The sequence below is a fragment of the Pseudophryne corroboree genome, chromosome 1, assembly GCF_028390025.1.
Source record: "Pseudophryne corroboree isolate aPseCor3 chromosome 1, aPseCor3.hap2, whole genome shotgun sequence".
NCBI classification, from domain to species: Eukaryota; Metazoa; Chordata; class Amphibia; order Anura; family Myobatrachidae; genus Pseudophryne; species Pseudophryne corroboree.
In genome coordinates, this window is record NC_086444.1 from 378,422,985 (window position 1) to 378,437,742 (window position 14,758).

At 46.2% G+C, this 14,758-nt stretch overlaps 1 protein-coding gene across 6 annotated transcripts in view; it reads left to right on the top strand.

Moving 5' to 3' along the window:
- The window catches only part of CIT (citron rho-interacting serine/threonine kinase), a 541,532-nt gene that overhangs the window by 489,459 nt on the left and 37,315 nt on the right, over positions 1 to 14,758 (top strand). For all 6 annotated transcript variants that reach the window (XM_063913147.1, XM_063913146.1, XM_063913148.1 and 3 more), the window contains 2 exons: positions 34 to 169; positions 9,261 to 9,400. In XM_063913147.1, the coding sequence (XP_063769217.1) occupies positions 34 to 169; positions 9,261 to 9,400 (276 nt within the window). The remainder of the gene's footprint in view (positions 1 to 33; positions 170 to 9,260; positions 9,401 to 14,758) is intronic.

A 14,758-nucleotide genomic window follows, 5' to 3' on the forward strand; every position in this document is an offset into this window, starting at 1 on the left:
GGTGCTCTAAAAATCTTTCTGCTTTGTGATCAGATTGTACTTGTCGGTGCAGAAGAAGGCCTGTATGCTCTCAATGTGCTGAAGAATTCTCTCACTCACATCCCTGGAGTGGGGGCAGTGTTTCAGGTTCATATTGTTAAAGAGCTGGAGAAACTCCTACTTATAGCAGGTAACTTACTATATGCAGATACTCTCTGTATTGTGTTCTAAACCCCATCAGGAAAAACACATTGATACACAACAAAATGTGTACCGCACAGTGTTAACACCTGTCTACTACCTCATAGTGTACCTGGTTAAAAGATAACTAAATGTGAACGATATATTTTTATTGTATTTTCTCTGACGTCCTAGTGGATGCTGGGACTCCGTCAGGACCATGGGGAATAGCGGCTCCGCAGGAGACAGGGCACAAAATTTAAAAGTTTGACCACTAGGTGGTGTGTACTGGCTCCTCCCCCTATGACCCTCCTCCAAGCCTCAGTTAGGTTTTTGTGCCCGTCCGAGCAGGGTGCAATCTAGGTGGCTCTCCTAAAGAGCTGCTTAGAAAAAGTTTGTTAGGTTTTTTATTTTCAGTGAGTCCTGCTGGCAACAGGCTCACTGCAACGAGGGACTTAGGGGAGAAGAAGTGAACTCACCTGCGTGCAGGATGGATTTGCTTCTTAGGCTACTGGACACTAGCTCCAGAGGGACGATCACAGGTACAGCCTGGATGGGTCACCGGAGCGCGCCGCCGACCCCCTTGCAGATGCCGAATAGAGAAGAGGTCCAGAAACCGGCGGCAGAAGACGTCTCAGTCTTCATGAGGTAGCGCACAGCACTGCAGCTGTGCGCCATTGCTCTCCGCACACTTCACACCAGCGGTCACTGAGGGTGCAGGGCGCTGGGGGGGGCGCCCTGGGCAGCAATGTAATATACCTATTCTGGCTAAAATATATCACATATAGCCCCTGGGGCTATATGGATGTATTTAACCCCTGCCAGGTTCCAAAAAAACCGGGAGAAGAAGCCCGCCGAAAAGGGGGCGGGGCCTATTCTCCTCAGCACACAGCGCCATTTTCCTGCCCAGCTCCGCTGCGAGGAAGGCTCCCAGGACTCTCCCCTGCACTGCACTACAGAAACAGGGTAAAAACAGAGAGGGGGGGCACTTATTGGCGATATTTATAATATTTGAGCTGCTATAAAGGGAACACACTTATTAAGGTTGTCCCTATATATATTTATAGCGCTTGGGTGTGTGCTGGCAAACTCTCCCTCTGTCTCCCCAAAGGGCTAGTGGGGTCCTGTCTTCTATCAGAGCATTCCCTGTGTGTCTGCTGTGTGTCGGTACGTGTGTGTCGACATGTATGAGGACGATGTTGGCGTGGAGGCGGAGCAATTGCCTGTAATGGTGATGTCACCCCCTAGGGAGTCGACACCAGAATGGATGGCTTTGTTTATGGAATTACGGGATAGTGTCAGCACGCTACAAAAGTCGGTTGACGACATGAGACAGCCGGCAAACCAGTTAGTACCTGTCCAGGCGTCTCAGACACCGTCAGGGGCTGTAAAACGCCCTTTACCTCAGTCGGTCGACACAGACCCAGACACTGACACTGAATCCAGTGTCGACGGTGAAGAAACAAACATATTTTCCAGTAGGGCCACACGTTATATGATCACGGCAATGAAGGAGGCTTTGCATATCTCTGATACTGCAAGTACCACAAAAAGGGGTATTATGTGGGGTGTGAAAAAACTACCGATAGTTTTTCCTGAATCAGAGGAACTGAATGAAGTGTGTGATGAAGCGTGGGTTACCCCAGATAGAAAACTGCTAATTTCAAAGAAGTTATTGGCATTATACCCTTTCCCGCCAGAGGTTAGGGCGCGCTGGGAAACACCTCCTAGGGTGGATAAGGCGCTCACACGCTTATCAAAGCAAGTGGCGTTACCGTCTCCTGATACGGCCGCCCTCAAGGATCCAGCTGATAGGAGGCTGGAGAATACATTAAAAAGTATATACACACATACGGGTGTTATACTGAGACCAGCAATCGCCTCAGCCTGGATGTGCAGTGCTGGCGTGGCTTGGTCGGAGTCACTGTCTGAAAATATTGATACCCTGGATAGGGACAGTATTTTACTGACTATAGAGCAGTTAAAGGATGCATCTCTTTATATGCGAGATGCACAGAGAGATATTTGCACTCTGGCATCAAGAGTAAGTGCGATGTCCATATCTGCCAGAAGAAGTTTATGGACGCGCCAGTGGTCAGGTGATGCGGATTCCAAACGACATATGGAAGTATTGCCGTATAAGGGCGAGGAATTATTTGGGGTCAGTCTATCGGATCTGGTGGCCACGGCAACGGCCGGAAAATCCACCTTTTTACCCCAGGTCACCTCCCAGCAGAAAAAGCCGCAGGCTTTTCAGCCGCAGTCCTTTCGTTCCTATAAGAACAAACGAGCAAAAGGACATTCCTATTTGCCCCGAGGCAAAGGAAAGGGTAAGAGACTGCAACAAGCAGCTCCTTCCCAGGAGCAGAAGCCCTCCCCGGCTTCTACAAAGGCGTCAGCATGACGCTGGGACCTTACAAGCAGACTCAGGGGCGGTGGGGGGTCGCCTCAAACATTTCAGCGGACAGGGGGCTCACTCGCAGGTGGACCCCTGGATCCTGCAGGTAGTATCTCAGGGTTACAGGTTGGAATTCGAGAAGTCCCCTCCTCGCCGTTTCCTAAAGTCTGCTTTGCCAACGTCTCCCTCCGACAGGGCGACGGTATTGGAGGCCATTCACAAGCTGTATTCTCAGCAGGTGATAGTCAAGGTACCCCTCCTACAACAGGGACAGGGGTATTACTCCACGCTATTTGTGGTACCGAAGCCGGAAGGCTCGGTAAGACCGATTCTAAAGAGAAGGCGTCTTAATTATCCCTTACTTGGACGATCTCCTGATAAGGGCAAGATCCAGAGAACAGCTGGAGGTCGGAGTAGCACTAACCCAAGTAGTGCTCCAACAACACGGGTGGATTCTGAATTTTCCAAAATCCCAACTGATCCCGACGACACGTCTGTTGTTCCTAGGGATGATTCTGGACACTGTTCAGAAAAAGGTATTTCTTCCGGAGGAGAAAGCCAGGGAGTTATCCGATCTAGTCAGGAACCTCCTAAAACCAGGAAAAGTATCTGTGCATCAATGCACAAGAGTCCTGGGAAAAATGGTAGCTTCTTACGAAGCGATTCCATTCGGCAGATTCCATGCACGAACTTTTCAGTGGGATCTGCTGGACAAATGGTCCGGATCGCATCTGCAGATGCATCAGCGGATAAAATTGTCCACAAGGACAAGAGTGTCTCTGCTATGGTGGTTGCAGAGTGCTCATCTGTTAGAGGGCCGCAGATTCGGCATACAGAACTGGGTCCTAGTGACCACGGATGCCAGCCTGAGAGGCTGGGGAGCGGTCACACAGGGAAGAAACTTCCAGGGCGTGTGGTCAAGCCTGGAGACGTCTCTTCACATAAATATACTGGAGCTAAGAGCAATCTACAATGCTCTAAGCCTGGCAAAACCTCTGCTTCAGGGTCAGCCGGTGTTGATTCAGTCGGACAACATCACGGCAGTCGCCCACGTAAACAGACAGGGCGGCACAAGAAGCAGGAGGGCAATGGCAGAAGCTGCAAGGATTCTCCGCTGGGCAGAAAATCATGTGTTAGCACTGTCAGCTGTGTTCATCCCGGGAGTGGACAACTGGGAAGCAGACTTCCTCAGCAGACACGATCTGCACCCGGGAGAGTGGGGACTTCATCCAGAAGTCTTCCACATGATTGTGGTCCATTGGGAAAGACCAATGGTGGACATGATGGCGTCCCGCCTCAACAAAAAACTGGACAGGTATTGCGCCAGGTCAAGAGACCCTCAGGCAATAGCTGTAGACGCTCTGGTAACACCATGGGTGTACCAGTCAGTGTATGTGTTTCCTCCTCTGCCTCTCATACCAAAAGTACTGAGAATTATACGGCAAAGGGGAGTAAGAACGATACTCGTGGCTCCGGATTGGCCAAGAAGAACTTGGTACCCGGAACTTCAGGAGATGCTCACGGAAGATCCGTGGCCTCTACCTCTAAGACGTGACCTGCTTCAGCAGGGACCGTGTCTATTCCAAGACTTACCGCGGCTGCGTTTGACGGCATGGCGGTTGAACGCCGAATCCTAAGGGAAAAAGGCATTCCGGAAGAGGTCATCCCTACCCTGGTAAAAGCCAGGAAGGAGGTGACTGCACAACATTATCACCGCATTTGGAGAAAATATGTTGCGTGGTGTGAGGCCAGGAAGGCCCGACGGAGGAATTTCAACTGGGTCGATTCCTACATTTCCTGCAAACAGGATTGTCTATGGGCCTCAAATTAGGGTCCATTAAGGTTCAAATTTCGGCCCTGTCGATTTTCTTCCAGAAAGAATTGGCTTCAGTTCCTGAAGTCCAGACTTTTGTAAAAGGAGTACTACATATACAGCCCCCGGTTGTGCCCCCAGTGGCACCGTGGGATCTTAATGTAGTTTTGGATTTTCTCAAATCCCATTGGTTTGAGCCACTCAAATCGGTGGATTTTAAATATCTTACATGGAAAGTAACCATGCTACTGGCCCTGGCTTCAGCCAGGAGAATGTCAGAATTGGCGGCTTTATCGTATAAAAGCCCATATCTGATTTTCCATTCGGACAGGGCAGAACTGCGGACGCGTCCTCACTTTCTGCCTAAGGTGGTTTCAGCGTTTCACCTGAACCAGCCTATTGTGGTGCCTGTGGCTACTAGCGATTTGGAGGATTCCAAGTTGCTGGACGTTGTCTGAGCATTGAAAATATATATTTCAAGGACGGCTGGAGTCAGAAAATCTGACTCGCTGTTTATACTGTATGCACCCAACAAGCTGGGTGCTCCTGCTTCTAAGCAGACGATTGCTCGTTGGATTTGTAGCACAATTCAACTTGCACATTCTGTGGCAGGCCTGCCACAGCCTAAATCTGTCAAGGCCCATTCCACAAGGAAGGTGGGCTCATCTTGGGCGGCTGCCCGAGGGGTCTCGGCATTACAACTCTGCCGAGCAGCTACGTGGTCAGGGGAGAACACGTTTGTAAAATTCTACAAATTTGATACCCTGGCTAAGGAGGACCTGGAGTTCTCTCATTCGGTGCTGCAGAGTCATCCGCACTCTCCCGCCCGTTTGGGAGCTTTGGTATAATCCCCATGGTCCTGACGGAGTCCCAGCATCCACTAGGACGTCAGAGAAAATAAGATTTTACTTACCGATAAATCTATTTCTCGTAGTCCGTAGTGGATGCTGGGCGCCCATCCCAAGTGCGGATTGTCTGCAATACTTGTACATAGTTATTGTTACAAAACAATCGGGTTGTTATTGTTGTGAGCCGTCTGTTCAGAGGCTCCTACGTTTGTCATACTGTTAACTTGGTTCAGATCACAAGTTGTACGGTGTGATTGGTGTGGCTGGTATGAGTCTTACCCGGGATTCAAAATCCTTCCTTATTGTGTACGCTCGTCCGGGCACAGTATCCTAACTGAGGCTTGGAGGAGGGTCATAGGGGGAGGAGCCAGTACACACCACCTAGTGGTCAAACTTTTAAATTTTGTGCCCTGTCTCCTGCGGAGCCGCTATTCCCCATGGTCCTGACTGAGTCCCAGCATCCACTACGGACTACGAGAAATAGATTTATCGGTAAGTAAAATCTTATTTTCAAATCCCATGTGAGAATATTTTCTTAAAATGAATTATTTCTGAAGAAGGGACTGAGCAGTTCCCCATATCTGTTGCTGTAGATTACCAGAAACTTCCTATCCCTGATTGTCTCTATTATCTCCCATTCCTTTTGAAAAAGGGGCTAGTTTATGAGCTGTATAAAATTATGAATGTGGAGTACATTTTATTTAGCACAAATGTCAGCACTAGATGTATACAATACACAAATAGGTATATCTCTCTAGGCGCTGGTTTCACCTAGATATCCTTAGACAGAGTTCTCATTTAAAAAAAATCACTTTTAATACAAAATAAACAATATTCATACAATTAAAAGATACTTAAGTAAAATAACTGTACAATCCAATTCATTGCAATCTCACATTAAAGTGACATAAGCAAAAAGGACAATCCTTATCTGTTGTTTCATGTTTTCCTGCGCAGACCCTCCGCACAATATTTTATGTTCTGTGATAGCGCAGACACTCCGCACAATATTTTATGTTCTATGATAGCGCAGACCCTCCACACAATATTTTATGTTCTATGATAGCGCAGACCCTCCACACAATATTTTATGTTCTGTGATAGCGCAGACACTCCGCACAATATTTTATGTTCTATGATAGCACAGACCCTCCACACAATATTTTATGTTCTGTGATAGCGCAGACCCTCCACACAATATTTTATGTTCTATGATAGCGCAGACCCTCCACACAATATTTTATGTTCTGTGATAGCGCAGACACTCCGCACAATATTTTATGTTCTATGATAGCGCAGACCCTCCACACAATATTTTATGGTCTGTGATAGCGCAGACCCTCTGCACGATATTTTATGTTCTGTGATAGCGCAGACCCTCCACACAATATTTTCTTCTGTGATAGCGCAGACCCTCCACACAATATTTTCTTCTGTGATAGCGCAGACCCTCCACACAATATTTTATGTTTTGTGATAGCGCAGACCCTCCACACAATATTTTATGTTCTGTGATAGCGCAGACCCTCCACACAATATTTTATGTTCTATGATAGCGCAGACCCTCCACACAATATTTTATGGTCTGTGATAGCGCAGACCCTCTGCACGATATTTTATGTTCTGTGATAGCGCAGACCCTCCACACAATATTTTATGGTCTGTGATAGCACAGATCCTCTACACAATATTTTATGTTCTGTGATAGCGCAGACCCTCCACACAATATTTTATGTGCTGTGATAGGAAAGTGGATGCAGCAGAATTAAAACTATTCTATTATGGTTCATTAGGAGCTAGAATTATAGGGAAATAAGTGTGGTCCATGGAAATCTGAAACACGTGTGCCTGGAGCATATATGCAACTAAGTTAGTAAAGACAAGGGCCCTCAGCGCAGACCCTCTGCACGATATTTTATGTTCTGTGATAGCGCAGACCCTCCACACAATATTTTCTTCTGTGATAGCTCAGACCCTCCACACAATATTTTCTTCTGTGATAGCGCAGACCCTCCACACAATATTTTATGTTTTGTGATAGCGCAGACATTCCACACAATATTTTATGTTCTGTGATAGCGCAGACCCTCCACACAATATTTTATGTTCTGTGATAGCGCAGATCCTCCACACAATATTTTATGTGCTGTGATAGGAAAGTGGATGCAGCAGAATTAAAACTATTCTATTATGGTTCATTAGGAGCTAGAATTATAGGGAAATAAGTGTGGTCCATGGAAATCTGAAACACGTGTGCCTGGAGCATATATGCAACTAAATTAGTAAAGACAAGGGCCCTCAGCGCAGACCCTCCACACAATATTTTATGTTCTGTGATAGCACAGACCCTCCACACAATATTTTATGTTCTGTGATAGTGCAGGCCCTCCACACAATATTTTATGTTCTGTGATAGTGCAGGCCCTCCACACAATATTTTATGTTCTGTGATAGCGCAGACCCTCCACACAATATTTTATGTTCTGTGATAGTGCAGGCCCTCCACACAATATTTTATGTTCTGTGATAGCGCAGACCCTCCACACAATATTTTCTTCTGTGATAGCGCAGACCCTCCACACAATATTTTCTTCTGTGATAGCGCAGACCCTCCACACAATATTTTATGTTTTGTGATAGCGCAGACACTCCGCACAATATTTTATGATTGTGATAGCACAGATCCTCCACACAATATTTTATGTTCTGTGATAGCGCAGACCCTCCACACAATATTTTATGTGCTGTGATAGGAAAGTGGATGCAGCAGAATTAAAACTATTCTATTATGGTTCATCAGGAGCTAGAATTATAGGGAAATAAGTGTGGTCCATGGAAATCTGAAACACGTGTGCCTGGAGCATATATGCAACTAAGTTAGTAAAGACAAGGGCCCTCATTCCGAGTTGATCGCACCAAGCAACTTTTTGCTGCTGATGCGATCAACTAATCTCCGCCTATGGGGGATTGGATTTTAGCATAGCAGGGCTGCGATCGCTTGTACAGCCCTGCTATGCTGAAAAAGTTTCCTGCAAAACAAAACCAGCCCTGGACATACTTACCCTGTGCGACGGATCCAGCGATGAAGGTCCCGGTTGTGACATGAGACATCCGCCCTCCGTTCGCCTGGACACGCCTGCGTTTTTCTTACACTCCCCAAAAACTGTCTCCAACGGTCAGTTGACGCCCCGGAACGCCTTCCTGCAGTCAATCTTCTTGCAATCGCCGCTGCGACCGCTTTTTCCGCTGTCAGCGTCGTTGTGGCAACGACGCACGTGCGCATTATGGCCCTCGCGCGTGCAAAGTAGTGACCCGGTCGCAGCTGTGCGAACGAAAGCACGCTGCGATCGGGTCGGAATGACTCCCAATATGCTTTTTAAATTTGTATCAAAATGTAATCGTGTTTGTCAGTCATTTTGAGATAAAAGCATGGCATAATTTAGTGGAGTGCAATATCTCGCTAAAGCAAAGGTATTTTTGGATGATACTTTGCCAGAACCTTATAAGAAACGATATCCTATATTGATAGTATCTATATAAACTACGTAGAGTTATCTACCCAAGCATTACAGTGTGTTGGTGCAAAGTGCAATGTTGAACATTTAAGCTTATTTTCTGCTGCTCCCACAAATGAAAGCAGATTGACTCATTGCTGACCTCCAGGCTCTTTGTTTAGGTCACTTACACAGTTGTTGGCTTTTTATCTGTTGGGTGGACGTATCTGATTAGATGACTGTGCAACCCTTGAAGCAACTGTCTCCAGCAACACAGTCATGTCCTTTTTGAAATCAGAGAAAACTAACTTAGGGGAAGGGGGGATTTCTGTTACCCACCCAAACCCGCCACTACGTTCTCCTAAGGTGGTCTTCACCTTTAAAGAGCAGGATTATGGTAGATAAAAGACAAATAGATGCAAACAATACATAAATGCACGCACCCATTATTTACAACCACCTGCATCATAAGTCCTCTATTCTACACTCAGGAAATATATATTACAACCTGGTAATGCAAAACTGAGTGTCTCTATATGTATTTGAAGGAGAGGAGCGTGCTTTGTGTCTGATTGATGTGAAGAAAGTGAAGCAGTCACTGGCCCAGTCACATCTGCCAGCACAACCCGAAGTGTCTCTCACAGTGTTTGAGGCTGTTAAAGGATGCCATCTGTTTGCCGCAGGAAAAGTAAGTTGATCACTCTTTTGGAGAGTTCTCAATCATGTATTTTGAGTGACTAGTCTTTGCCAACAGCAGTTTTTTGCCATGTACATTCTTTGAATAAAACTGATAATTATGCTTCCAAGGGGATTTGGGAGAATATATTTCATTGTAATTAGCAAGTAAAAGGACTTCATTAAATTCAGGGTATTATGATATTTCTCTTTCATCTTATTGGGGAACACTGGACTATGTGGGTATAGAGAGAACTTAGGGTTTTTTTTTTTCTGGAATTCCCACAGGTTGCTTTCACTGTAATGCCTCAACAGTTTTGTTGTAATTATACATTATTCTAATTTTTACTCAATACCATGGCTGACCTGACTACAGGAATGGGCAGAGGAGGTGCAACTCTCTGTGTCACTTCAAGCTCCTGATAATGGGAGTTTTCGTCCAGGAAGGACACTACTTTGCTACTGCACCATCTGGCATTGGGTATCTAAAGCTGTGGCCGTCCTATGGGTAGGTCTACAGTCTCATGGGGTACAGAACACTGGTGCCTGCTTGTTAGGTACAACTGATACTAGACGTGGTTCAGCCGGAAGGTGGTGACCGATGGCATACAGGTAGGTACAGACCACAAGGCAGCATAGTATCCCTTTCATGTTGGGCTTCATTACATGGACAGACGTGCAATAGAAACAGCCACCTTGCCAGCAGTTCCTGCTCCCTTCCTCTCCAGAGTATCCATAACTGCAGAGCAGTATTCCTAAAGCCAGGCTGGGATTGCATTGTTTTTCTTAACATTTTGATTGCTGGGGCTCAGTGTCACTTTTCAAGATCACATATTCTGTATGATTTTCTTTTTACTCTCTTAACCATTGGGTGGGATTCGGTTCTTTTCACCCCCTTCCACACCCGTTCTGTTTCTGCTAACAGGCGTTGTATAATCAATTCAGCTTGCTACCCCTGGGGTAGCGAGGGCGCCCAACCCTTTCTGCAGCTAAACCTGATTACTATGGGTGTAATATGAGCGATAACGGGGATTACTTTAGAAAGGAGATTGGGCGTGAAGTATCATTTGAATACCGCCCAGTATGTCTGATTAAGTTACACCAGATCTAGGATTAGAGGTGCGCTTCATTTGCAACTTTTTATACAAGTTTAACATGTAATTTTAAGTGGCCAAGTGGGGTTAATGGAAGATCTACTGGCATAAAAAGGCACACGGAGTGCTCTATGTGTATACGAAGGCACGTGGAGGGGTCTGATGGTGTTAAAAGGGCATGTAAAGGCAGAAACTTCCTCTATAAGTGACCTGGTGGGTGAACGTGTTAAAAATGGTGATTCAGCCTAAGTTTTAATGCGTTACAGAATTTTCTTGTTTATCTCCTTTTAGCTACTATTACCTGGTATGTGACCTTGTTTATCTGGATGAATTGTCTGGCTTGTATACAGATGGAGCCTCCCTAATTGTTGCTGTTTCTCCGTCTAAACGGAGGATTAGTCACGCCTAAGCGATAGCTCAAGTTGTTCAGTTGTCGCATGGACATGCGCGTTGAGGCATGAGTACATACGCAGCGTGTAATACACATCTTCACCACTGGGTGGCTAATGCTCCACTAATCTAGTACTGTAGATTGTATAGCGGCATATTGATCTACAAGCTCTGACAAATGCTCAGTTCCGACTGTAATGTTACTGTATACTGTACACACAGACGGAGAGAGTCAATTAAAAAAAATAATAATCAATAAATACAATTAGTGTATACAGACGCAAGCGAAAGTGTTAAAGCAATGGTCCATTGACGTTGGGGTTATGTGAGCATCCAAGTCCCCTATATTAATCAATAAATAAAAATAGTGTATACAGACGCAAACGAATGTGATAAAGCAATGGTCCTGTCAGAATTCGTTTGGATCTCCCATTGTGAGAACATATTAGCAGGGACTGATGTTCACGGTATAATAGCTAGTTTATTAAAGCAGAGTACAACTGTAAACAATAAATATAAAGCAGGAATAACTAGAGAACACAAAAGGGAAAACTGAGGGGACATGGGATGCCAGGAGACTGTGAGTACATGAAAATGATGTAGACTGTGGTAGAGTATGCACGTACCAGGGTTGCAGGATTGCACTGTAGCTGGACTGCAGGATTGCACTGTGACAGGATCACAGGATGGCACTGATGATTTGTAAACTTGTGAACGGTGACTAAAGGTGCTGATGAGTTAAGGAACTTGTGAATGATGATTTAAAGACACTGGTGATTTGCAGACTTGTAAATGGTGACTGAAGATGCTGATGAGTTAAGGAACTTGTGAATGATGATTTAAAGACACTGGTGATTTGCAGACTTGTAAATGGTGACTGAAGATGCTGACGAGTTAAGGAACTTGTGAATGATGATTGAAGACACTGGTGATTTGCAGACTTGTAAGTGGTGACTGAAGATGCTGATGAGTTAAGGAACTTGTGAATGATGATTGAAAACACAGATGATTTGCAAAGTTGTAAGCGATGACTGAAGACGCTGATGATTCAAGGAACTTGAGAATAATGTTTAAAGACACTGGTGGTTTACAGAATAGTAAATGGTGACTGGAGACGCTGATGATTCCAGGAACTTGAGAATGATAATTAAAGACACTGGTGGTTTGCAGAGTAGTAAACGGTGACTGAAGACGCTGATGATTCCAGGAACTTGAGAATAACAATTAAAGACACTGGTGGTTTGCAGAGTAGTAAACGGTGACTGAAGACGCTGATGATTCCAGGAACTTGAGAATAATAATTAAAGACACTGGTGGTTTGCAGAGTAGTAAATGGTGACTGAAGACGCTGATGATTCCAGGAACTTGAGAATAACAATTAAAGACACTGGTGGTTTGCAGAGTAGTACACGGTGACTGGAGACACTGATGATTCTAGGAACTTGAAAATAACAATTAAAGACACTGGTGGTTTGCAGAGTAGTACACGGTGACTGGAGACACTGATGATTCTAGGAACTTGAAAATAACAATTAAAGACACTGGTGGTTTGCAGAGTAGTACACGGTGACTGGAGACACTGATGATTCTAGGAACTTGAAAATAATACTTAAAGACTCTGATGCAGACACTGACTCCCAGCACGCTGATGACCGAGACACATTAAAGTCCAGAAGCTGCTTGAGAATGCTGGAAGCTGTGCAGTAGTTAAGGCTGGAAGCACCGGAGACACTGGGGTAGACTGCGGAGAAACTCTCCGGGAACAAGAGCACTGGCAGTTCTTTGGTCGATTTAGCAGCAGAGACCAGCATGACCAGGAGCTGTAACAATCTTGACTCGATAAACTGGCAACAGGGAGCCTGTGTGGCTGACCTAAGTAGTGAGTTCAGGTGCTGCTCACAGCTGTGGTAACAGCTACTAATCAAGCTGAAGATACAGAGCAGAACGCTGAGCACCAGAGCAGAGAGCGCCACCCCAGGCATGGAGGAGAAACTACATGGATTGTGACAGGTCCATTGATGTTAGGCATACAGTACTGTATGTGAGCGTCCAAGTCTCATTGCCAATACAGCAAAACCCACTGCTTACATTTAAACATGAGCTTGTGTCCCTATCACCAGGCGTTGAGGCCAAGCAGTGAAGTGTCCCGCGCTCCATACTCAAAGTCCCGAGTTTGATTCCAAAAGGGCGAATGCCTTTGTTTTCTCATACGTCCTAGAGGATGCTGGGGACTCCGTAAGGACCATGGGGTATAGACGGGATCCGCAGGAGACATGGGCACACTATAAGACTTTGAATGGGTGTGAACTGGCTCCTCCCTCTATGCCCCTCCTCCAGACCTCAGTTAGATTCTGTGCCCAGGACAGACTGGACACACACTAGGGGAGCTCTACTGAGTTTCTCTAAAAGACTTTGTTAGGTTTTTTATTTTCAGAGAGACCTGCTGGCTACAGGCTCCCTGCATCGTGGGACTGAGGGGAGAGAAGTCAGACCTACTTCTGTGAGTTAAAGGCTCTGCTTCTTAGGCTACTGGACACTATTAGCTTCAGAGGGTTCGATCACTTGGTGCGCCTAGCTGCTTGTTCCCGGAGCCGCGCCGTCACCCCCCTCACAGAAGCCAGAAGAAAGAAGCCGGGTGAGTATGAGAAGAACTGAAGACTTCAGTGACGGCAGAAGACTTCCGAGTCTCAGAGGTACCGCGCAGCGCGCCATTGCTCCCACACACCAATGGCTCTTCAAGGGCGCAGGGTTGGCGCCCTGGACAGCAATATACACCTCAATGGAGTCTGGCTAAACTAGTATACAGTGCATAGGCACTGTATACGGACCCATGCCAGCATAAATAGCTATTTTAATAGCGGGGCTAAAGCGCGCCGAGAAGGGGCTATATAGAGGGAAATATAGCACTATTTTAGATAATGGGCATGTAATCATTGTGTTGTGCATATAAGTCTGTGTGTTCCCTGTCAGTATACCCACTATAGCTTTTTAGTCCACATGTGTCGACATGCGTGGGTGCTCTGTCACAAACAGCTATGGAGATCCCTGTCGGCATCGCCGACGCCTGTTGGTACTTGATTCAGCAGATGCAGTGTCAGCAGGTCGGTAGTTGTATGCTTTTCAAAAGTAAAAACTGTATGGGAGACACAATAGTATGTAGGTGACCCTGTCGGCAGCATCTGTTATTACTGGGTGTAATTAACATGCTGTAACTGCCTTATTCCTGTATATATATTTCTCTAACGTCCTAAGTGGATGCTGGGGACTCCGTAAGGACCATGGGGAACAGCGGCTCCGCAGGAGACTGGGCACATCTAAAGAAAGCTTTAGGACTAACTGGTGTGCACTGGCTCCTCCCCCCATGACCCCTCCCCAAGCCTCAGTTAGATTTCTGTGCCCGACGAGAAGGGTGCACACTAGGGGCTCTCCTGAGCTTCTTAGTGAAAGTTTTAGTTTAGGTTTGTTATTTTCAGTGAGACCTGCTGGCAACAGGCTCACTGCATCGAGGGACTAAGGGGAGAAGAAGCGAACTCACCTGCGTGCAGAGTGGATTGGGCTTCTTGGCTACTGGACATTAGCTCCAGAGGGACGATCACAGGCCCAGCCTGGATGGGTCCCGGAGCCGCGCCGCCGGCCCCCTTACAGAGCCAGAAGAGCGAAGAGGTCCGGAAAAATCGGCGGCAGAAGACGTTCCTGTCTTCAATAAGGTAGCGCACAGCACTGCAGCTGTGCGCCATTGCTCTCAGCACACTTCATACTCCGGTCACTGAGGGTGCAGGGCGCTGGGGGGGGCGCCCTGAGACGCAATAAAACATGATAAAAATACCTTACATGGCAAAAAATACATCACATATAGCTCCTGGGCTATATGGATGCATTTAACCCCT